A 25,544-nucleotide genomic window follows, 5' to 3' on the forward strand; every position below is an offset into this window, starting at 1 on the left:
GATGCATACAATTTAAGATGGACTGCATTGTCCAACCAGGAGCCTAGCCTAGAAAAATCTAAACTAGAGAGCATATTACGTTTTGCTCGGAAAATTATGCATATTACACACTGATTTATCAGAGTTCTGATAAGATATAATAAAATTAATCCTGAGCAGGAGTAAAATAAAGTCCTCTGAAGATTTAAATTATTCCTTGTGCTTCTTTTTAGAGATGTCGTGCCGAGAGTGAGGCATGCTGGCTGCGTCGACTGCAGCTTCATTATTGTCACAGTGTGTGTTTTTGAATGGATCCGGTAGCGTTTAAAGACAAGACGTGGACATGTTGAATGTTGCCCAAGACAAACACTGGCATCTGCTGCCTGCTAATGAGATCTCATCAAGACTGACAGGGAGCATCAGTCTCACTGTCAAAGTATGTCTCCAAATATAAACGTTCGTCTCTCTCTGTCTCTCTCTCTCTGACCTCTCGCTCCCACCACCAATTACTCAATCATTGTCATTCTGATCTGTGCATCTTGCCAAATTAAGCGCCTCACTCGCTGTCATTCAAAATGCAAAACACTGACATATTCATTCAGAGTTCAGACTCGTTTAAACCAGAAGTCGTTAAGACCCGTCATGTTGTCTTCCTGTCTATAAATAGTTTTCAGATGCAACATCTCATCCCGGGATACGATCAATGGGGCAGGATCCCTGGTGGTCAGAGTCATAAATAATTCAACTGTCGGGGTGACACTCTGTTTGTCTTTCAAAAGCCCATCGCCTCTGATAATAGACCAGGTGCATCGCTGCAAAATGCCACCAATCCCTGTCTGTTTGTCTGTTTTTTTTTTTTGTCATCTTCATAGAGCTGGAGTGGAGCTGTGGAGATGGTTTTGTTGCCATGGTGATCCCTGCAGCCCGATTCGTTATGTGAAACAGGTCCAGACCCTCCACTCTAGCCTGTCCAGTATCACATGACAACAGAGAAACAGAGTGCTTGTGGCCATTATCCACAGGTCGAATCAGGATACAGTGTCTGTAATGGAACACGCGCTGGTGCCCCTGACATAGAAACATTTCTTTTGATTTATGACTGCGGCTGATGTGTGTGTGTAGAGACACATCGTGGTTGTGTCGGGTTTGGGTGACTTATTGCTTTTAAAGCCATTTGTTTTAAAGTTGCCTACTCACTCAGTGTTTCGCTTACATGTGCTTCATATGGAAGTGCAGAATGACCTGTCCAGAGACATTTAAAGGCTGTTTTCACATCCGTCTGCTGCGCTCATCGTAAAGTTGAGTTTCAGGATTTTATGGCAGCGCGAGTCGTTTGGAAGCTATAATTACGATCCAGCATGGAACAAGTGTCATGTGGAAACCTGAGGTCTCCTGTGATCGTGCTCTTTCCATATGCATACCATTGATTGCATATAAAGATTGCCATACCCTCCGCTGCGTGACCTATAGGATTCCTGTAGGCTGGTTTTGAATCTCAGTGTGGGTGGCACCGGCTGTCGCCATCTTGGCTGCGGCTGACTCCACCTAACTCCCAGCTACTTGTAAAATGCGCGAGCAATAAACCTGTGATGGCATCCGTCTGTCACTCACAGCATCCGCACCCTTAATTAACTTTAAGCCTTAATATAATAAAAACAGGCGAGTTATACAATAATTCGACCCACTAGATTTAACTATAGACACCCGATTAATAGGTTTTAAACATGTTTATTTCATTTGTAAAGTTAGACCTTTTATAATGGCCGTCTATGGGGATTTACTCACTTTTGAAGCCAGCCTCAAGTGGCCATTTGGGGAACTGCATTTTTTGGCCGTTCTGCGATGGGTTAATTGTTAATGCCCGAATATTGTTGCTTGATTCATACATGATTGTGTATTTTCTGAGTTGGGATAATTTTAATAATTTAAAACTAGCCAATGCTTATGTTAAAATCAAAACACCGGTTAGCTGAAAGTTGTTCATTGCCGTTGGATAAAGACGTCAGACGAGAACAGAAGTGCTGATGTCGTATTTGTGTTGGATGGTTTGATTTTCTGTTATTTTAAGATAATATTTACACCACTAGATCTTCCCTGACTGCTTTTGTAAGTGTGTTTTAATCACTTAATAATTTTTTCCGTCTTTTATTTGAACAGGGGGAGACAGAGAGCGGATGACAGCCAACCATGAGACCTACCTTCTTATGGCCAGCACCCAGAATGACATGGAGGATTGGGTGAAGACAATCCGGAGGGTCATCTGGGCGCCTTTTGGAGGAGGTGAGCACCCACACAGCTATAGTTGTTTGAATAATCTGTGGTATTTAATGAAATTCTTATGCCCTCTTCATGGTTTGTGAGTTGAACAGGGCTGAAGGATGGACACGTTTTTGTATTGATTCTGTGCAGAGGTGCAGCTTGTTAACAGGCAACGAAGGCCACTAAGTGGCCCCTGAGGGCTGCATAATTTAAACTACAGCAGTGGCAATGTGCTAAGACCTCTGTAAGGGGCCTCCACCAGACAATGTCGCTGAGTATTAAAATGATGTTCGGTTCAAAATGAAAAGAAGTTATCTCCCTGGGAGTGACGAAAGAGAATAAGAAAGCGAGATGGTGGGAAGTGAAACCATTAGTGAGAATAGCTTGCAGAGCAGCGTGTCCAGCTCTGTTATCTGGGGCCTAGTGTGAAAATGGCCTCAGATGACTCTAGAATCGCCTCTGTGAGACGGCATACATTATGTACAGTCTGTATGTTTTTCGTTTCATTTGCTGGCGCATGACAGAAACAAAACTTTGCAGCAAGTTTGAGGTACAGTACTGGATTCGCTGGTTACTGGTCTGCAATACTTGACATCACCATTTCCTGCAACTACAAGACGTGGGGAATACCTTGCATGTTTTAAAAATAATGTGAAATCCAAAGCTTGAATCTCCACTCTTTTGGCGTGTCGTCATCCTGCATGATTTGTCTTTCTTCATGCTTTTAACGAAAGAAATCACCATGTTTATATCACATTATTTGACCACGTGTGAAATAAACCAACAAAAACTGCAGCATAGTAGTCACCAAATAGTTCACAACACTGTAATTGTTCTCATGTAATCGTTCCTGACTTCGGTGTGCTGGTTATCGAGTCCCCCGCTGTGCCGCTGTGGCTCGTTATTGACTGCCCTGGCAGACATTGGCCTACATTGTGTACGAGCGGGCCACAAGCGCAACGTTTGTGTGAGCAGACGGGCATTTCGGGCGGATCCCGGTGACGGCGTGAATAGACGAGGGCCGAGCCGGCCCCTCTGTTTTCAGTGCAGGGAGTTTGATGTCTATTGCAGTTGACTGCTCTTCAAAAGGACGAGGCATTTGTCAAAGATGCCACAGGAAAGGTGGCTCTATGTCGGAGCGGAGCTGGGCTTTCTCTGTCTCACCCACACACACACACACACACACACACACATATTCGAACCTTTCACATTTTGCAGTAGCAGCAGACACCAACTGAGCCCTGATTGGCCGATCATCTCTTCTGAAGTGTGCCGAAAAGTTCCGTTCAGACAGCGACAGACGGGGAGACGGCTCCCAAAACGAAGCTCTCGGACGCTTTGCTGTCATGTTGTGCTGCCTGCTATGATGTAGCGTTAATTACTGGCCAGCCTGAACAAACATTTGGACAAGACAGAGAGTGAAAGTCAGACCTTTGAGAAATGTGCAGCTGTGGCTTCTCCATCTGGATCTTTGGAGATTTATTTCATGGTAACTACCAGTTGTATAAGTTGCATATTTGCAGTTTGACAACATTGTTATCGTTGCTATTGAATGAATAGGTCCTACATTACATTTCCAAGCAGTGTCCTCTGCTTGGCTGATTTCATCTGTTTTTGCCTGATGTCTGTGCTGCAGTGACGTTCAGTGATATCGGTGATCATTACAGTAATTTCCTCACATCAGTTCAGCCATGCGGAGATGTTCTGTTTGTTGGTTTGGACTTTTTTTTATCATCTGCTCATTTTACATTGCGCATTGGTGAGTATCTGTTTCAATCTGGCTGCCAGACTGTCTAACGGCAAACCAGCTTTTGTCCTAATTTACAGATAATTCTGCTTCTAAGACACATCAGCACTTTGCTGAAATGTTTGAGCTACAGCTAAAGAGTGTATTGTGTGCATTTAGTTATAATTTCCTTATTTGTATCATGTCATTATGATTTTTCTGTCTTTTTAGCGTAAAAGCAATTATTATCGTGGAAACTGTAACTTTATTGTTAATGCATCAGCAAGACTGATCAGGCATAACATTATGACCACTGATAGAAGAAGTCAGTGAGAGTGTTCTGCTGGGAAACTTTTGGACCTGGCATTCATTCATGTTGATGATACTTAGACATGTAGCACCCACGTAGACCAGACCAGGCACCCCCACCCCATAGCGATGACACTCAGCAGGATGCAGCTTGACACAGACACACACACAAAAACGGTTTAGGAACAACTAAAACCAGCAGGTGTTGACCTGGCCTCCAATTTCACTAGATCCCAACCCGATCAAGTATCTGTGGGATGATCCACGGAGGCCCCTCCCCTCAACCCGTAGGACCCAAAGGCCCCGACTAACAACATCCTGTTGCCAGACACCACAGGACACCCTCAGAAGGCCCATGTCCATTATCTGATGAGTCAAAACACAAGGGAGATCTATGCAATATTAGGATGGTGGTTATAATATTATGCCTGATCAGTGTATATTTGTAATACTTTGATTGACATTTCATATGTTTTGTCACTCATTGTAGTGAAATCAGGCTCAAAGTTAAACCGTATTGCTTCTGATGTAGTTTGGCAGAAAAATCATAATTTGCATATGAGATATACAAGATGAAGGTGGCTTTGCTTTACTGTTGGTGAATATAATTATTTAATATAAAGTGAGAAAGGCTTTAATATCAGCATGGGATCATATTTGAGGGACATTCATGCAACAGGAAAATAACTCAAAGACAAGAAAGAGGTAAGCCTGGAAAGGGAAAAATTCGGCCGTGTTGTGGAAAGACCTCCCTCCCTAAGTGTGTTGGAGTGTGTGTGCAGCAGGTTTGTGTTGAAGGGGACAGTTGAGTGCGTGCAGAGCGGAAGTGTCACTCGTGCGTCCTGCAGCCTTGAGGTTGTGGTAAAACCCAGACCACGGTGGGGGAACAGGGAACATGCATACAAACACACACGGCCTACATAAGCCGGTCCACACACACAGTTACATGTGACCCTGGAAAACATTCCCAGACTCATGACCAGAACGTCTGGAGGGATGACCTCGTTTTCGTCCGGCTACTTTTTGTTCCCGTTTGTTCTCTGATGCGCGTCTCGATACATGAGGATATTAATCGTTCTTCACTGCGGTGGAGCTCTACTCATCTATATTTCACTCTGATCCGTCTAAAATTTAGAAAAGCGGATGGACAGATGCTTCTTGGGATTTTCTGACTGTTTACTGTTTCGTCTTATTTGGATTTCTGTAATAGACTGAAATAGAAAAGTCCCGAGAGCGACTCCAGGCTTCAACAAAGACCATTTTATGAAGGATGGAAACGAAAACAGTCTGACTGACCTACTACCAAACTGATGCATCCTTCGTATTCCAGCTTAGTTATTTGGATTGCTGTCATAGCTGCAAAGGTGGAAGCCGGTTTTTGGAAAATGCCACACTGCAGGCACTTTAAATTCTGCACCTCTGGTATGTTATCTTATCACAAATTTATTAATAGGCGTTTCTTCCGGAAGCTTGCGAGTTGTGTCATTTTCAAGAGGGGTGAGTACGATAACACACCATGATATTATTGCCATTAGCTTACTTTCTAAAAATAAATTCTTTGTAGTGAAATGAAATGAGAATATTTCAGCCACATGGTCCGAGTGTTTTTAAGCTACTGCCTGATGCGTCCGGAGCACGAGGAGCCCGGTGAGCTCGGCCCAGGTCAGCCACCGTACCGTACCTTGTCGTACCACGTGTACGCATGTGTATGAGCAGCCTCTGTCTATGTCTGGAGACCGGAAAAGTATGCAGATCCAAATCTCTCAGGAAGGCCGCCTTAATCCCCTCTTGTGTTGCGTCCACATGAGACGGCTGCAAATGGAGAGCCGTCTCTTTCTTCTTTCTTTTTTTTTGCGGCGTCCGCCTCGGACAAAAGGCGAGAGGGTGCTCGGCAGGAAGTTTTATCATCAGACCGAGGCTTTGTGGGTGTGCGCTTTTTTTTGCTTGGACTGGCTGGACATCCTTATCATGAAACTCTTTCAATTGATTTAATCGCTCTATTTGATGTTACTTTAAGCTGTAGATGGTATGTTGATGTTCTGAAATGTTTAAAAGTGCCTAATATCTCAAAGACTAAGCCGTGCTTTTGCTTAGCTGTTATAAATGAATACATGTTTAACTCTGGGATAAAAACAGAATACTGATTTCTTGCACAATTTACATTTATTGTCAGTCTCATACCTACATGAAACCTTTGTCTCAAAGGGATCTTCGGTCAGAAGTTGGAGGAGACCGTGCGCTATGAACGCCGCTTTGGGAACAAGCTGGCCCCTATGCTGGTGGAGCAGTGTGTGGATTTCATTCGGCAGTGGGGCCTCCGGGAAGAGGGCCTATTCAGGCTGCCAGGACAGGCCAACCTGGTCAAAGAGCTGCAGGATGCCTTTGATTGTGGAGAGAAACCTTCTTTTGATTGGTAAGGGGAAAAAAAAAAAAACACGAGCACACTGGCTGGTTGGATTTCTGTACATTGCAATGCTTTGTAGACGTGTTCAGACTCTTGGCGGATTCAATTCAGGAAACACTTTCAGCTTGGAACATTTGAAAATGTTTGGCATTCAGGAAATTTAAATCCAGCTCCACATTTTATCAAACACAAACTTTACCCATAGAAAGGCAGGTGGAAGAAGATCCATGCATCAATACAAAAAGAAGTTTAGGCCCCAAAAAAGTAACTGAAGACAGGAAGTGCTAACTACCATCAGCTAGCAGAAGCTTGCTTAGTCACCGACAGTATTTGTACATCTAATCTCTTTCTCAGTGCTTCTTCTGTTTAAAGTTGATTTCAATTCACTGCCCAAGCACAAACATAAAGCTACAGTAGCTTCCTCCATTTGGAATCTTTCAACTGTTTGCCAAGATTGATTGCTGCAAATTAGCGTGTCAGAGTTCAAGAGAGAGGTCACAGTCTGCCTTGGTATTATATGTGGTGTGAACACTGAAACCAGTTTTTTAGTGCCACAGCTCTTTACCCATAACTCACGTTGACAGAGAAATACGTGAGTGACGGTATACCACCCCCTCCACTGTAATCTCTGTATTCTCTTTCACTCCGTACACCACCCCTCACCCTCTTCTTTGATGACCATTAATAAAAACCTGGACAGGACTGTCAGGAAGCACGGCTGTACGTCAACATCCCGCCACTTCCTAGAAACACGGGATACAAATTCACACTCAGAAGTTCCGCGATTGTGTCAGCTTCCCAGTGACACATTTGTGCACTAATTCTGCCATAGCTGTGCAACAACTGCACCCACCCGTGTCTGATTTTGTGTTCCTAACTGTGCGTCACCTAGCTGGTTCCCTCGTTAGCCCCGGTTACCGCCTACCTGCTTCACCAGCTGCCCCATGTTGGCTCATTACTGTCTGTAAGCCAGACAGTGGAAATCATGTTGGCTTTTTTTTTGCAGATCATCCGAACTGCCGTTGTGTTTCTATTGTTTGTCTACCTTTCTATATTTTGCCCCATGTCCCAGCAAAATTATGAGTATTTGCTTTCTTGCATGGAGTGAGCCAAATAACACATCCAGATGTGTGGGAATGAGCCATCAAGAAGGATTCTCAGATTACTAAATCTCCAAGTGTATCTAGAAGTTGTTGTGTTTCTGTGCTACAAATTAGGCCCTTCATATCCACGTATCCACAAACCGTTGTTTTTTTTATTTTATTTAAATTAAGTGTCAGCGGGTTCTTCTACACGCTTTGAAAGTGAGTGGTATTTAGTAGGTTGTAATGTGCAACCTCGCCACTAGGTGTCACTAAAGCCTATACATTGGGCCTTTACAGAAACAAAAGAAGAAAATGAAGTGAAAGCTGGCCTACCTGCATTAAATCTAAATAGATTGTTAGTCATGTTGTTAATTAGTGATCTATGAAGATGCTAGCTTGTTGTTATGTTAGGTTTCTTGCCTTGATATACACCGATCAGCCACAACATTAAAACCACTGACAGGAGAAGTAAATAACACTGATCATCTTGTGACAATTCAATGTTCTGCTGGGAAACTTTTGGACCTGGCATTCGTGTGGATGTTACTTAGACATGTAGCACCCACCTAGACCAGACCAGGGACCTCCATCCCATAGCAATGACACCCCTCAACCCATAGGATCCAAAGTTCCCCTCAGAAGGCCCATGTCCATTCTCTAATGAGTCACAACTGTTTTGGATGCACAATGGAGACCTACACCATATTAGGGAGGTGGTCATAATGTCATGATGAATGTTTTTGTGAGGATGCACAAATTGAACTGTTGTATTTTTAAGTCACACACATTCCCTACAGTACTTTTCCTGTAAGAGGCTTGATTCGTATTTTCCTCTACTCATTAAACTTTGCCATCTTTTCTGTTTGCCGTCTCGTCTCCCTCACCAGTAACACGGACGTGCACACGGTAGCGTCTCTGCTGAAGTTGTATCTCAGAGAGCTGCCGGAGCCCGTCATCCCCTTCCAAAAGTATGATGAGTTCCTGGCCTGTGCCAAGCTTCTCAGCAAAGATGATGAAATGGTAAGAAAGAGGACATGATGACTTCCTTTTTCCCCCCCATACCTAACTACAAATTGCCTTTCACACATTTTATCCCCAGGCATACATAATTTTAAACTCACTTTATATGTATGTCAACAAAAGTTTGGCGCGGAAAGTCCCGAAGTCCTGTTGTGAGGGAATAAATGTGGTCTCTTGCCTCCCAGTCATCCACGCTCCACTGTTTCTCACACAGTGACTTTGTTGTGCTGTCATGAGGCGCGGTCAACAAGCCGTCTTTTGCTTCCTCACAGTGTCCAAAACACCTTCACCATTTGAAAACCCAAGTCTGCGGCTTTTGTGTGTGTACATGGTGTGTTCCTACCCGTAAGTCCAGAAATATGTTTTAGTGCAGGTGAGAGCTTCTCTGCTTTTTAAGCTTCTGGGACTTTGAAGTAAAAATGGAACAGAATAATACAAAAAAAAAAAATCACATTTTTCATGGAAAGAAACTTAACTTTACCAGTTAAGGTTTGCGCACAGGTAATCCTGCGTAATCCTGCAGAAATCGCTTGAGATTCAGTGGTGCATAAATGTAAGCAGCATATAAATGGTTATATTGATTAATATTTGTTTCATTTGATTAATGTTTCACACTCAGGCTTTCCTCTAAAGATGGTACACATTTGTAAAATCGAAGAAAATACCAGTGGGTTCTTCCATTAGTTGTTAAAATCCTCCTGTAAAGATTTATATATAAAAAAAAAAAATGCATCTTCTGGCAATACTAATTGTTTTTATATGAAAAAGATGGATATTTTAATCACCTTGTATTGGTCTATAAAATATAAATCCTTATTTTCATAAAAATCCTTTAATGGGGCTCATATATGCGGCCCATAACCATAAAGTTCTATGGGTTGTGGTTATTGCCACAGACACAGGTGGCGTGTGTTTTTTCTCTCTGCATGTTCATCTTGCCCTTGCCAAGACCTATAACTCTCCAGCTGTTGCAGGCTGGGTTTTCCCCCTTTTCCACTGATTTGTTTTCTCATTGGGCTGTGAATTATTGATTGAAATACTTGAAAGCATGTTGTATCTGCAGGGTATGAAGGAGCTGAGAAAGCTTGTGGAAAGTCTACCTCCAGTGAACTACAACCTCCTCAAGTACATCTGCAGGTATTGATTGAACAGCCGAAGCGGATGCGATATGAAATTGCAACCGTTATAAAGCTGACGTTTTTCTTTTTCCTAGATTTCTCGATGAAGTCCAGTCATATTCAGGAGTGAATAAAATGAGCGTCCAGAACTTGGCTACGGTCTTTGGGCCAAATATCCTGAGGCCAAAAATTGAGGATCCAGTAGCAATTATGGAAGGTCAGCATTCAAGTCTTCATTTCCGATAATTTGCTGTAATGAATAACGGTTTAAAAATGCAGATAATGACGTGCCGTCTCATTTTATCAGGTACTGTTCTGGTCCAGCAGCTCATGGCAGTTCTGATCGGCCGCCACGATGTGTTATTCCCTCGAGATGAGGACAGCCCCACAAGCCTTGAGCTTGTCAACAACAACATTGAACTGCCACGGCGACAAGCCACTACTACTACCTCCGCCATCACTACAGTGTCTCAGAATGCAGAGAACAACAACACGCAGGTGATGCGGCAGTGTGTCTGGGAAGCCCCCGAGTCTCCCTCACACCGCCAACAAGTCGACAACTCTGGCTCCCCGCGATCAGCGAGCCCTCGCAATGGTGTCATAGGACGCTTCGACATCACCCGCAGTCCCCCGCTGACTGTGAAGAAGAACCCGGCCTTCAGTAAAGGCAGCGGGATTGTTACGAACGGCTCCTTCAGCTCCTCGCCCTCTTCAGATCCCAATATGGAAAAGAGCCAGACTCTGACAGGAGGTGGGAGTTTACCGGTGCGTCGTAGTGGAACGCTCAAAGGCTCAGGCACAAAAATGGGCACGAGTGGCGTGACGAGTGGAAACAGCTCTGCGGGGAACGGGGCTGGCGTCGTGCGCATGGGTATTTCTGGCACTGACATGGTCACGGGGAGTCTGAACGGCCGCAATAGTCTATGGGTACCAAACGGCTGTGTCATGTTGCGGGAGAGCCACAAAACACGCGACTGCTCCAACGGGGATCAAACAGCCAATCAGAATCGCCTGTCAACATATGATAATGTACAATTAAACCATCAGAACCTGCAGCAGCAAAACCAGATAACCAACACCTGTCTGAACACCAGCTGTGAGGACAAGCAGAGCGTGGACAGCGCCACCTGGTCCACGTCCTCCTGTGAAATCTCTCTTCCTGACAACTCCACCTCCTGCCGCTCCTCCACCACTACCTGCCCAGAGCAGGACTTCTACGGTGGCCACTACGAAGACTTGGATGGACCAGCACAAGATAATGAGCCTCCCCAGTCTGGTGGAGGAGGAGGAGAGGGAGAGGGAAGAAACAGCAACAGAGAAGGAGGTGGCGATGGAGCAGGGAGGAGCAGTCGGGGCACCAGCAGTAGTGATAATAGTGATGGTTTCACCGTTGGCAATGGACCTGGCAGCCACAGTGCCCTGCACAGTCTAGTGGCCAGCCTTAAGCAGGAGATGCACAAGCAGAAGACTGAATATGAGTCCAGGATAAAGAGGTAGGTTTGTAGTATTGATAAGATATTTGAATATCGGAAAGCAGTGTTGCATCCAGCTGACATCTAAATTGGGTCAGTTTAGTGGACATCCCAGGCACTGGTTGTCTGGGTAGTGAAACAAATTAGTGAAACAAGCCAAATATAAGAATACTGGTAGGACAGAGCTGTCTCTTCTGGTTGTCACAGCTCTGTGTTTGAAAAGGAAAATTTGCCAGTGCCCCTGCCACTCCACCTGGGTTCCCATGATGCTCCGGGTTCACCGTCAGTAAGGTGAATGCTGTGGTAGGAACCAAAGTCATGGGTGGTAATCCTTTGGGGAACTCTGTGTTGCAGTTAAGTTTAAACGCAGGCCTATATTCCTTCCTAAACTCTTAGCTGGTTTAAAAATAATGGCAAATTGGGTTTCACCATTAAACATAAGAAATGTATTAGCTAGTAGAGTCTTCAGTTATATGTATATGGGTTTCTAAGACATACGTACTGTATAGTTTCTTCTGATCAACAATTGATCAAGTAACAAACTAGGTAGATATTAACGTGGCATATCCATTTATGCTAACAGAACTGAGGTCAATTTATGACCTCATGAGGGGACATGGCCTCGCGTTTGAGGAACTGGAAAGAGGAAGCACACAGCCGTCGAACCCTGACCTAAACAGGAGTTGTTTTTCTGTAATGATATTGTGTCCTCTAGACATCATAAAACAGGAACGGCAATGGCCAAGTTTCGATATCGACTCTGTATTCCATCTCTGCATGATTAATAAACTTAGTTCATCCTCTCGAGATTGGCATTCGGAGTTCATTTATATTAGATTAGAGAACTTCTCCTACAACAGATATAAAGAACCCAGAGAGAAGGAGAGGGAAAAGATTCCCCTTCGCTAGCATCAGTTATCAAGCTAACGTTAGCTTAGTCACTTGGTTCAGTTAGCTACATGAGCGGTACACCTGTCACTTTATAAATGTGTATAATATTTAATACTTTAGGATCTCGGTGTAAATTTGTTGTAATGCAAGTTATTTTTCATTTACTAATGCAAAACAATGTATTTAGTAAACACATTAGAGCTGTACTATGTTTTAAGCTAATAGACCACTGGCTAACTCTTGAAAGAAGTTTCCCTCCAGTACACAATTCGTCTCTCAGCAGTGACTTAGGCTGCTGCATGTAATTTATTATGGGTCATTAAGAAAATGAAAATGAACTGCAGCTGTTACCAACTTGTTTTATGCTCTCAGATGGGACATTGCCAGTTCACTGCAGGCGCTACTATCTATTTTCATAATCTTGTTTCAACCTCCTTTGCAGCTTGGAGCAGCGTAACCTGGAGCTGGAGGCAGAAATGGTGAACCTCCACGAGGAGCTGGACCAGGAGAGGAAGAAGTACACCATGGCGGAGATCAAGCTGCGCAACGCCGAGCGGGCCAAGGACGACGCTGAGCGGCGAAACCAGATGCTGCAGAAAGAGATGGAGCAGTTTTTCTCCACATTTAGTGACCTCACTGCCACTGGCAACACGACGGCCGCCGACCCCCGCCGACCGGACCGCAACAACCCCATCTGGATCCAGTGAAGGGGGAGGCTGAGAGAGTGGGCTGAAATGCCGGTGAAGACTGGAAACGGTTTACTACATGATGTGAACATCTTTGGCTGCTGACTTAAGGAGGCATATTGGGAAATGACGACGCAGGGGTTAAAGGCGTGGTTTAATTTAATAAAAAGGAGCTGTGTAAGTCATCAGTGTAAATGTAGACATCACCTGGAGTGATGCCAGAGCGACATTATCTGTATATAGCTTTATTTAAACTACTCATGAACACTGTCCTGCCTACTCAAACTGTTGGTGCTCATTCATCAGTCTGCGAAGACAAGAAAAGGGACAATACTCCACGGTTTATTATGACAGACGGTACTACTACCACTACTCTACGTTACGTTTAGGTAGATAGCAAGGAAGGTAAAATGTACAAGGCGAAAAATAAAAACATAATACCAACCTTGGACCTGATAATAGACAAAGACCATGCCAAACTCCTCCCTGCTTTTATTCACTTTTAACATCTAACCAAAAACATCTTGTCAGTGTAATTCTGTGTCTGCTCATGTACATAGTGGGGAAACAATGCAGAAAAACACAGTCACGTGCTCAAGAGAATTTAAAGTAATGCTTAAAATGTTTATCTGATATTTAAGGCAAAGTTATCGACGTGTGATTATTTTGTATTAAGATTTTTTTTTTCTTGCACTTACGTGTTTGTTTAGCCTCCGCAAGTTGGTACTGAATGTCCTGTCCGTCAGTGTACGTACCGTTTAACTTGGAGAGTATGCTGTATATGTGCCTGTGCTTTTGTGCTGTTACATTTACCCATGACCAAAAAAGAAAAAAACGAGCCTGTACTGTAAATATTTTGTAGTTAAGCGTAGACACTACTTGTTAGTCCGCACTGTGGTTTGACTGGCGTTCAGATGGCACGTTTTAAGCTGATTGAATGTTTCTTAGCTTGTAAAAATCCATTGGAGTCATTGGCATAAATCCCTGATATATATATTTTCAAGTGACAAATTGTACTCTCACCATTATGAGATGCGTAGCTGTTATCATGAATGCTATTGGGAATTTTAGATTAAGTAGATGAGTCGCCATTTTAAAAAAGACAACAACCCTCCAATCGTTTGTCTGACAATTTCCCCACAGCTGCTTTTCCGTTCTAAGCTAGCGCAGAACTACAATCGGCTGCAAAGAAGTACCAACTCAGAGCTGCATTTGTGGGTCATAACTGTGAAAAAAGGGCATTGGAGCATCAAGTTTGTCAACACTGAGGACAGTATCGGCCCACCTGCAAGATTCAGTAGCAAGTGGTGTGTGCATGATGGTGCATGAGGCCACAAGGATCCGTGTAGAATATCTGTATAATGACTGTATATTGATGAAGAGTATTTATGTCGCCTTAAACCAAATGTCTACGCGCAATGCGGATTTGCTAATGGGTACAAAACGGGACAGGTCTGAGGACGTAAGAAGTCTAAAAAAAAAAAAAGAAAAGGAGTTTATGTGTGCACACGCGCCTGCCGCTGGCTACTTCTCCTCTGGAGATCAGGTCCCATTTAAACCTGCTGCTGGTCATTGCAGGACATCTGGAATGTGCACGCGGACGGGGGTGGGGGGTGAAAAGTGCCTGAACAACCGAAGGAGGGAGGGGGGAACCTGCGCTTCTCATTTTGCCGGGAAATAATAGGCTTAGGCCAAGCTGACAGTGTCACCTCGTTCTGTGAATTCCACACAAAAGAGCAGATTATGGACGAAGGGCAAGACGGAGAGGACTGGGATAGTGGAATATTTTCATGACATGATACTTGATACACAAAGGAACTTTAAAAAAATATGACTTAATATGAATAAAGATACATTTTCATGTGCGTCTCTTTTGTTATTGTTCTTTTCTTGTGTTGGGACACATAATTGGTCCCACATTCAAGCCACCCAAATCAAAAACCAACATGTCTGGACTCAAGAAATGCAGAGCAACATAGAAAACAAAAAAAAAAGAAAGTTGCCACCTGGATTTAACTAAGCAAATAGGTACGAGCCTCCTATTGGATAATTACTGCATGGGTGATTATCTTTCAGCTGACAAGTTGTTTAACCCTGACTGATGCAATGAGTAGCTTCTCATTTCTTAAACAACCATGTCTAAAGACACATCCTGTGGTCGTGGAAAAGATGTTAGTCTGTTTGAGAAGGGTCAACTCATTGGCATGCAAGAAGAGAAAACATTTAAGGAGATTGCAAAAACTAATAAAATTGGGTTAAGAACTGTCCAACGCATTATTAAAAACTAGAAGGATAGTGGGGAACCATCGTCTAATAGGAAGAAATGTGGTCAGCGATCACTTAAATGTTTGATGAAATCAAATCAAAGAAAAACAACAGTAGAACTCAAGGCTATGTTTAATAGTGAAAGTAAGAGCATTTCCACACGTACAATGTGAAGGGAACTCAAGAGATTGGGACTGAACAGCTGTGTTGCCTTAAGAAAACCACTAATCAGTGAGGCTAACCAGAAAAAAAAAGGCTTCAATTTGCTAAGAAGCATGAAGGTTGGACACTGGAGCAATGGAAGGAGGTCATGTGGTCTGATGAGTCCAGATTTACCCTGTTACAGAGAGATGAGGGCATCAAGGTAAGAACAGAGGCAGATGAAGTGATGCACCCATCATGCCTAGTGCCTACTGTACAAGCCTGTGGGGGCAGTGCTATGATCTGGGGTTGCTGCAGTTGCTCAGGTCTGGGTTCAGCAACATTATGTGCCCAAAGAATGAGGTCAGCTGACTACCTGAATATACTGAATGACCAGGTTATTTCTTCCCTGGTGGAACGGGCATATTCCAAGATGACCAGGATTCATGGGACTCATATTGTGAAAGAGTGGTTCAGGGAGCATGAGCATTATTGTATTTTGTTAAGTTCTGGTTTTCCATGTTGTCCGTCATGTTGTCCGTCATGTCTTTCGTTTCTGTCATGGTTTCCATCATGGTTTAGTTTCTTGTGTTTCTGTTTATTGTATTTTGTTAAGTTCTTGGCTTTCATAGTTTTCTGTTCTGTTTCCTGTTTTATTTTGCTAAGTTCTCAACTTCCTGTTTTGTTATCCCATGTTTTCTTTTGATTAGATCATTGGTTTCACCTTGTGTTAATTCTTCATTTGCTTCACCTGTGTCTCGTCACCCCTGTTCCTCATGTGTATTTATAGCCCTGCCTTCCCCTTTGTTTCTGTCGCGTCATACTACTTGTTTACTGCTTGTTCGCCATGCGTTTCATGTTAAGTGTTTCATGCCAAGATCATGTCATAGATTTTCATGTTTCATGCCACGTTGTGTTTTTTTTGGATTTCCTGCCATACTGGCAGCGTCCTTGGGTTTTGTAAGTTTGTTTTTTTGTTAATTAAATATCTTTTTTTGCCAACTCTTGCCTCCCCCTTTAAGTCCTGCATCTGGGTCCAAACCTCCAATCCCCGCTACCCTTTGTGACAGAAACTAGGTGGGCTTGTAAGGAGTCATCCACAGATATTATTATTGTCAAATTTCAAGCAGTTTTCTGTAGCGGTTTGTGAAATCTAAACATGTAGTGGTTGTAGCACCCCCTACACCCCGAATTTCACAAAACTTAGCATGATTTACAGATAGGTATTTTTTATTTTCTACAGATTTCACACTGTGAGATAAAGTAACTATTCAGAAGAACAGGACTAGGCAGATTCAGAACAGCAGTACATATGATGTTACAACATCAGACTCCATGGACTCCAAGTCGACTCTGCTGGATGTTCAAGCCTCTCTGAAGGCCAGTTTCCTGTGTGGGCTGATTGAAGTTGAAGGATCTGCCAGTTATCTGAATGACAAGAAGAAATTCAAGAAACAGAGCAGAGTGGCACTTCAGTACAAGGCTACAACTTCATTTGAACGACTGGCGATATCTCATCTTGAAGCCAAAAACAAGCAAATAAAAGATGTGACCATGAAGTGCTCTGCAACTCACGTTGTCACCGGCATCTTTTATGGGGCGAATGCTTTCTTTGTGTTTGACAGCAAGAAGTTGTGAAAGTGACGGCATCAGATCACACCAGGGTTTTGCTTTGCTTCTCATTTATTGCAGCAGATGATGATTCAGGTGGTTCGGCAGAGACATCGAGTGCAATGATATGTTCAAGCCTGAGACGAGGAAGCTGCAGATGACATAGCGTGAGGCTAACTGGAAATATCACATCAGGTATTTTCATGTTGAAACAAGTCCAGGCAAAACTGTTGTTGTAGATAACAGAAAACCTGATATACAGCAAGTGACCCCCTCTTTCATTCAGTTGCACTTTCAGTGGAACACAATGATAATGGTCATACTGTGTAGTAGTACCAGTCACAAGTCACTGATCAATCAGCTTCCAGCTGGCTACCTACAATGGACATGTGCCAACATTTATTAGTTATTCTATTTGTCTTTGTCAGTACAGTTGAATGACTGTTGTATAAGAAAGTAGTCTCAATAAAATGGATCTAAAGGCCGGAAACAACTGAAGGTGTTCCTTCAGACAGGGGGTGGAGTTTTAAACATGATAAAGCTGTACGCTGGAAGCTTCACTTACGAGTCAAGAAGACTTTCAGACAACTCAACTGAACTACAAACCTCCACCAGGTAATGAAAAACTGGATAAACAGATACTTGATTTAACTGAAATCTGTAGTTCTTTTAATTTTGTTTTTAGCATTTTAGTTTCCTTACATATTAAATTGTAATAGATTTTTTACACTAAAAGCCAGTCAGTTTGTCTTGTCGAATGTGTTAAAAACACCTGCTGTACCCCTGACAGCTTTACTTGATATCAGTCTAATTTAGAAAGTGTTTGGTTTTATACATGATACTTTCTACTTAACTCAGGTTGGAGACATGGATTCATATGGGGATGTGGCTGCTCTGGGTCGACCTTTTGCACTAGGGATGCTGTACGACGCCCGGAATGATAAACTGTTCACAGGTGAGATGTGACTTATTGTGGCAAATCCACATTTGCACAAATAGCTACTGATTTTCTTTAAAAATGAAAGTGGCTGCAGTTTAGAAATTTCCTGTTTGTATTTACTTGGAGAGATTTTGGCAGTTTTTGCACCTTGAAGGTATAACTACTATTAGTAGTAGTTTACAAAGTGACCATTAAACTACTTGTTCAATCCTTGAAGTATTAAGCAACGCGAAAACTTAGGTGGGATGGAAATTCTTAAAACAGCATCTGCACAGATGATGAAAGGTTTCTTTGTCACGCAATCTCTGTGAAACCTACATCTCTGTGGGAATCCTGTTCTCATACGGCTCAATAAGAACTTTATGAAATTCAAATCTTTGGTCATTGTACAAACTCTAGATCTGATCTTCAGTTTTGACTGTGTAATGATTACACCAATATCCTGCAACAGATTTGTGAGTGCTCCATCACATACAGTAACATAGATTTCCAAAGGTCTCGAACTAGGATTAAACATAGTATTAATGGATATATGTATATGACAGCCTGCTTCAGATAATTCTGCTATTTTCTCAAACAATAATCTACAAATTACAAGACAGAAAAATAAAACAAAAGTATAAAATGAGCACTAATTTCACAAAACCCTTCAAATGTTAGTCGCCCAAAGTTGTAGATATTGTTAAACATTCAACTATTTCTATATCAGGGTGCCTACAGCTTCATGCAAGTTAAATGTAAGACTTTTTAATGCCACTTGAAATGAAGTTTAAGACCAATGACACAATCAACACAAATGGAAGCATTTATTTGAACATAAAAACATGACTTTTTGGTCCAGTGAAAAAAGTTTTGAAAAACAACACATTCCAGCTTAGGCATGCAGCTACAGGCTTTCTTCAGTTCCTCCTCCACCTGTTATAATTCTGCCAATTTCTTCGTAACGCTTCCTTAACGTGTTTGATTTGGTGATGAGCTGTGCCATCAGGGTGCCAGGGGTACATGTAAACAAAGTTGCAAGATCCCTATTGATTTTGTTGCGATTATTATTATTATTCTTCGCCTACACCTTCGCCTTCATTGTTTTCTTTTTCCCTGAAAGTGTCTGCTCAGGACAAACTACAAAGGCCAAAGGCATCAGAGTTGGTAACTTGGTAGAAGTCCTAGCATGTCACTTTGCCAAGGTGTCAATACACATGTCTGCTGCTTGGCTATAATAAGCCAATTTATGTTTTGGCTCATATCTCGAGAACCCTGTGCCCTAGAAACAAAATTCTCCCTCTGATTCCTTATATAGCACTGGTTCTAATAGACTAGGCCACGCCCATTTCCACCCACCATTTCTTTCTGCCATTTTGAAAAAATTGCACCTCAAAGCAAAACTCCTCCTAGCCCGTTCATCCAATTCTCACCAAACTTGGCATGTATCATTTATGGATAAAGACAATAAAAATTCTTCAAAAGAACTTGAGCTTCTTACAAAACTCCCATAGCTCAGAGTAGCATTTGCTCTGGAAATCTTGAAGGAGGAAGACATCCACCATTGTCTCAGTGGGTTGGTAGCAGTGGAAGGTGTCGTTTCTAGCCTCAACGGATAAGAAATCACAGAACTGCTGTGTAATCACGTCACCTGCAAGAAACAATACAGAGGCACAGGCAAAGTTCAATGAAAAATGCAAACACTTTATTTTACAGTCACACTAGGTACTAGATAAGAACAAGGCAAATTCATAGTAATAATATACGCTTGCTGGATACCTAACACTTCTTTAGATGCTATTTACCTCACTCTTAGTTTCTTTTATATTTAGAGACAGACATCATAATGAATGCAGAAAGAAAACTTTATTCTCTCATACCGGCTGAGACACCTGACAACTGCTTATCGTGCAGAAACCTTAGCTTTCCCTGTCTCCATTCTGGATCAGAGAACATCTTTCTAGGGTCCAGACAGACCAGCTGCCTCACAATGGGATATTCTTGTCTTGCACTTTCTGCAGGATAGTTGACATCACCTTGATGCAGTCCTTCTTAAACTCTAGGACTGTGAGTTCTCCTATCTTTTTCTGTCTTTAGAGTTTCTGACGGGGATAATAGAGTGACCTATGTAACAACCAGTAAATCCATTATCTGGATCCTGGTAATATTTAAAACAATGAGGGGAAGGGTCTGAAGGTCCTGATGACAGACATGGAGAAGTGAAGTTTTGCTATGATGAGATGATCTTTCCGTGCCGTTTCAAGGGTGTCAAAAGATGAGGTACCTGGATTTGGTAGCCTCTTCATCCTGACTGCATCCATGTGGTCACTGAATGCCATACCTCTAAAGCCCTCTCCACAGCTGGTAAGTTCTCAAGCCACCGGTGGCCACAGAATGGCAGTGGAAATTGTGTGGTTTTGGTAAGAACTGTGAAGGTGTATTATGGAAGAGTGTTTGCATGGCCCTCAGAACTTTGTCCAGTTGCCACATGATGATGAAGCCGCTTTGCAAGCTCTATGTAAGGTGTGGAGGCCACAGCTTCCTACCACAATCAGTTGATCATAAGGTCCACTGCGAAATATGCAATGTAAAGTGTTCCTCTGCACCCAGAGGGTACAAACTTTAATCTACTGCTTACTGTTCTACAGATTTCACACTGTGGGATAGAGAAACTATTGAGAAGAACAGGACTAGGCAGCCTCACAGCACCAGTGAATATAATGTTACGACATCAGACTCCATTGATACCAAGTCGACTCTGCTGAATGTTCAAGCCTCTCTGAAGGCCAGTTTCCTGTGTGGGCTGATTGAAGTTGGAGGATCTGCCAGTTATCTGAATGACAAGAAGAAATTCAAGAACCAGAGCAGAGTGACACTTCAGTACAAGGCTACAACTTCATTTGAACGACTGACTGATCTTAAAGCCGAGAACATGCAAATAAAAGATGTGAACAAGAAGTTCTCTGCAACTCACGTTGTCACCGGCATCCTTTATGGGGCAAATGCTTTCTTTGTGTTTGACAGCGAGAAGTTGGACAGCAGCAGTGTTCGGGACATCCAGGGCAGCATGGAAGTTGTGATAAAGAAGATCCCATCAGTTGATATTGAAAATAAAGCTAAAGTCCAGCTGACTGATGAAGAAAAAAAAATGACACAGAAATTCTCCTGCACATTCCACGGCGACTTTATTCTAGAAAGCAATCCTGCGACATTTGAAGAGGCAGTGAAAACCTACAAGCAACTTCCACAGCTACTTCACAAAAATGAAGAAAAAACGGTTCCTGTCAAAGTCTGCCTGACGCCGCTGAAGAGTCTGGAGCCAGAAGCTCCTGAGTGTGAAGGAGAGATTTGCGTTGTGTTACTGAGGAAAGCTGAGAATGCTCTAGAAAGCCTCAGGGAAATAGAAATGAGATGCAATGATGCTCTGGATGACGAAGTGGTAAAGCATTTTCCACCCATCCACAAAAAATTGAGCAAATTCAAAGATCTCTGTGAAGATTATACAAAAACACTCAAACAGGCCATGCAGAAGAAGTTTTCTTCCATCCGTGCAGGTACAGAAGATGGTAGCTCTCTGGAAGAACTTGACAACCAGGAGATGTCACCGTTCAGCAAGGAAAACCTAGACAAGTGGCTGGAAAATGCAGAGAAAGAAATCAGTGTTGTCAAGTTCTGTGTAAAAATGATGGAAGGAACAAAGATTGCCCCGAACAAGTCCGATTTTGGCACGGAGATTCTGGCTCCAGGTGATTCTCTCTGCTTTGTTTTCACCTCTCTGGAAACTGATGACCCCTTCATGGACCAGATGGCCGACTATCTGCAGAGTCATGAATCCAAAACAGTCACTCCGCCTACACGAGACAAGTGGTTCTTCTCAGATGAAGTGTTAACCAAACAGAAAGCCACTGAATTCTCTAAAACTGCCAAAGGACTGAGTAGCAGCAGCAGATTTCATTTCCTAGTTGTAGCTGTACCCAATGAGAAGTTCCAAGGAGCGACCATGTACCATTACAAGGATGGCATCCTGATCACGGAGGATTTTTCAAAGCCAGATATTCCTGAACCCAAAGCTATAACAGACAAACAGGATCTAATGTGGTGTGAGTATCTTTTTGTCAATTTCTTTATATATATATATTTTATTTTCTACTCATCAACATATTGAGGAACTTATTTTAAGAATTAAAATGATTTCATGTGAGACTGATGTGGTCAACCAGAGTGAATGGTGATAACTGGTAACAGATTATTGTCTTGTTCTCTCCATCAGACTACTGTGACCTCACCCTCGACCGAGAAACAGCAAACAACTGGCTCACTTTGTCTGAGGACAAGAAGAAGGTGAAATGTGGAAAAAAGCAGACATATCCTGATCACCCACAAAGGTTTGATATGGTGCCTCAGGTTTTGTGTAAAGAAGGGCTCAGTGATCGCCATTACTGGGAGGTAGAGTTGAGTGAGGGTACTTCTATTGGTGTTGCTGTCACATACAACAGAATCACAAGGAAAGGAAATGGCCCAGAAAATAAGTTCGGATGCAATGCCCTATCTTGGTATTTTGGTGTGAGTCCACAGAATTATTATAGAGCATGGCATAATAATAACATGTGGCAGGACATTAAGCTATGTCCTGGAAGCAAACAGATTGGAGTGTTTCTAGACTGGCCTGCTGGTCATTTGTGCATTTACGAAGTCACCTCTAACACACTCAGTGTCATCTACTCCTTCAAGGCACACACATTCACTGAGCCGCTTTACCCAGGGTTCTACATTAACGAGAGTTCCAACTATGCTGCCCTGGTCCCAGCTGAGTAAGAACAGTAGAAAACACCTGTAACCACAAACAAAGTAAACTAAAAACAAATTCTTTACTTCACTCTGAGTTTATATTTGCATATCGACCTAATCCATGTTTAAAGGTTTTGTGGTGCTACAAGATATCATAACTATTAATACCAGTGAGTCTAAACTTTATGCCTCTCTACTGATACCAGACCTGGACTCTACCAGACCACCAAAGGTGTCGTATCTGGAAGAAATACTTCAGCAGCAGATCCTTTAAGCCACCGTCTTCTTCCCAAACTGCATCTAGATGTCATTACTTATCCTGCTGTCCACATGACTCTTTGGACCAGGTGACATCCTTTCTTGACTCCAGGGTCTAGTTTAGACACTCATATTTCCAAAAACATCTTCTGACCTGTGGTGCAGTAGAGTCTCAGTGTCAATCAGTTGCCACACACCACTGCTGACTGGGACCATCCCTCAAGCCTCAAGAAGTTCCAATAAGTCATCCGGACAGAACCATCTGGTCCTGGGCCGTGGTTCAGTTCTTCACACCTAAACATTGATCCCACATCCACCACGGTGACTGCACCAACCATGTGTTGACTTGTTGTCGATACATCCAGACCCTGACAGAATATCAGTTTGCTCCATCGGTGAATGGTCATGAAGTTTAGACTCACTGGTGTAAATATTCATTGTTTTTTGATTGTTTTTTTTTTTTTTTTTTGTCTTTTTCATAGCAACAGAACATCATGTCACTGTAATAGACTTTGAGAGAATATACCGTATAATCACATTATGTTTCAGAGCATGTTGTTGTATTTTACATAGTTTATTTGTTAATGAGTAAAAAGGGGATTCCCAAAACGACTCTAATGCTTCATACCTGATCACTAATCATCAGTCAACATTATTATTAGTTGAGGTGAATGTTAGGTAACTAAAAAGGTAGTTAGGTAACATGTAATCAGTTAATTTTTTAAAAGATATGTGGGAAATGTGGTGGTGGTTTTGCATGTTCTTGTTATTATTTTAGAACACAAGTAACTCAAGTATCTCTTCTTTAATCAAGTAAATGTAGTTGCTTTTTTCTGAGATTCACAATGACAGCTATTAAGGTGACAAACCTTAAATATTAAGCAAACCAACTAGTTGATGAGGTAAAATAATAAGTGTTATTACTTTGTTCTTTTGGAAATTAAAAGGTTTGAATCTACAGGTTATTTTCATTTAGTATTGTTGGACAGCCCGGGGCATTTGATGCTGTCTGTAGCTGAAATAAGTTGGAGTGGTCATGTAGAAGGGTTGAAGCCTGACTCAATCTAATTGTACTCATTGTGATAATTAATTGGGACAATAATTCTTCTTCTTTTAAATAAATAAATGTGCCACTCAGGGAAGCTCTCCAGGTAACGTCTTAGGACATTTCGAGTCAACAACTGAATATACAACACCGACCCAGAATCCAGTGCATCAGTCTGGGTTTCAGCACATGGACGTTAACCTGTTCAGATTATTGCTAATGTCTGTAAAGTTGGAAAAACTTCTGTAACACTGTTGGTTAAAATCAATAAAGCTGAATCCTGAGTTGAACATTGTGTACTGTTTCCTATTTATTATAAAGTCCTGTCAGGAGTATACAATTATTAAGACAAATGTCAATAATAGTTTCACAGTTTCAGAGATACACTGAAAACTTATCAAGACTATTTTTCAATTCATGAATGTGTCAGTCTATTGTTTGTGGAGTTTGCATGTTCTCCCTGTGTCTGTCTCTCCAGCTTCCTCCTACCGTCCAAAGACATGCTCGTTGGGTTCATTGGTGATTCTAGATTGGCCATAGGTGTGAGTGTGAATGGTTGTCTGTCTCTCTGTGTTAGCCCTGAGATAGAAATGTCCAGGGTGTAACTCTCGCACAATGACAGCTGGGATAGGATCGCACAATGACAGCTGGGATAGGATCCAGTCCCGGCATGATTGTACGCAATCATATTATAATGACGGTGGCTAAGTTTCATAAGGATTGGGTGAATACTAAAGTTATAGGCCTTAAAGTCATATGAAATGTTTCCGTGTCACCTGTAGCGCCCCCTGTAGATGTAATGTCACACAACTTCATGGGCGTCTGCATATTTTACAGATTGTGTATGCCAAATTTCATGAAGTTAGCTATTGCAGTTTTTGAGATAGTGAAGTGTTGCTTTTGTAGTGCCCCCTAGAGACCAAGGGTCACAAAAGTAGGGGTGCTTGTACAGAATCATATTATTATCAATGATCTGAATTTTTATTAAGTTTGGCTAAATACTTCACAAAATATTAGCTTTAGAGTTATACTGTGCCACGCCGTAAAAATTAAATAGCCATTAACTTTATAATGTTAATTATAAACACTAAAGTTTGCTAAAGTTCTTTTGGAAACTTTTCATTATATTTGTCAATAAATGATACATGCCAAGTTTGGTGAGAATTGGATGAACGGGCTAGGAGGAGTTTATTTTGCTTTGAGGTGCAATTTTTTTCAAAATGGTGGGAAAAATGGGAGGCGGAAATAGGCGTGGCCTAGTCCATTAAAACCAAGGCTATGTAGGGCAGACACTTTTGGCTAAGCAGAAGGAACTTTAGAAGAATAAAAATCGCGACAAAATCAACAGGGATCCTGCAACGTCATTGCATGGACCCCTAGAAAACACAAGAAGCAAGGACACACTAACAAACACGAAGGTAAAAGGCAGGAAAACAGGTGGAGGAACATCAAGGTGAAACAGACGAGATGAAAAAAAGACAAATGAAAACAAGACTACAAACAAAAAGGCTGATGGGAAAACAAGAGACAGGTGAGGCTGATAAGGGACACACAAGTTAGGAGTGCAT

General features: G+C 42.2%; 2 protein-coding genes across 2 annotated transcripts; both read left to right on the top strand.

The window, feature by feature from the left end:
- Positions 1–1,491: 1,491 nt before the first annotated feature.
- arhgap24 (Rho GTPase activating protein 24) lies at positions 1,492–14,980 on the top strand. Its single transcript, XM_084572145.1, has 7 exons — positions 1,492–2,259; positions 6,479–6,686; positions 8,650–8,782; positions 9,846–9,919; positions 9,996–10,117; positions 10,208–11,393; positions 12,706–14,980. The coding sequence occupies exons 1-7, from the start codon at positions 2,154–2,156 to the stop codon at positions 12,968–12,970; spliced, it is 2,094 nt and encodes a 697-aa protein (XP_084428271.1). The 5' UTR covers positions 1,492–2,153; the 3' UTR covers positions 12,971–14,980.
- A 2,853-nt stretch (positions 14,981–17,833) lies between these two features.
- Positions 17,834–22,700, top strand: LOC311507894 (neoverrucotoxin subunit beta-like; the record flags this gene model as incomplete). The annotated part of the gene is made up of 4 exons (XM_084572438.1): positions 17,834–17,921; positions 20,534–21,985; positions 22,156–22,226; positions 22,617–22,700. 4 exons carry the CDS (start codon positions 17,834–17,836, stop codon positions 22,698–22,700), a joined length of 1,695 nt encoding a protein of 564 aa, XP_084428564.1.
- Positions 22,701–25,544: the final 2,844 nt, after the last annotated feature.

Source organism: Chelon labrosus, assembly GCF_963514085.1.
Source record: "Chelon labrosus genome assembly, chromosome: 22".
In the NCBI taxonomy this organism is placed as follows: Eukaryota; Metazoa; Chordata; class Actinopteri; order Mugiliformes; family Mugilidae; genus Chelon; species Chelon labrosus.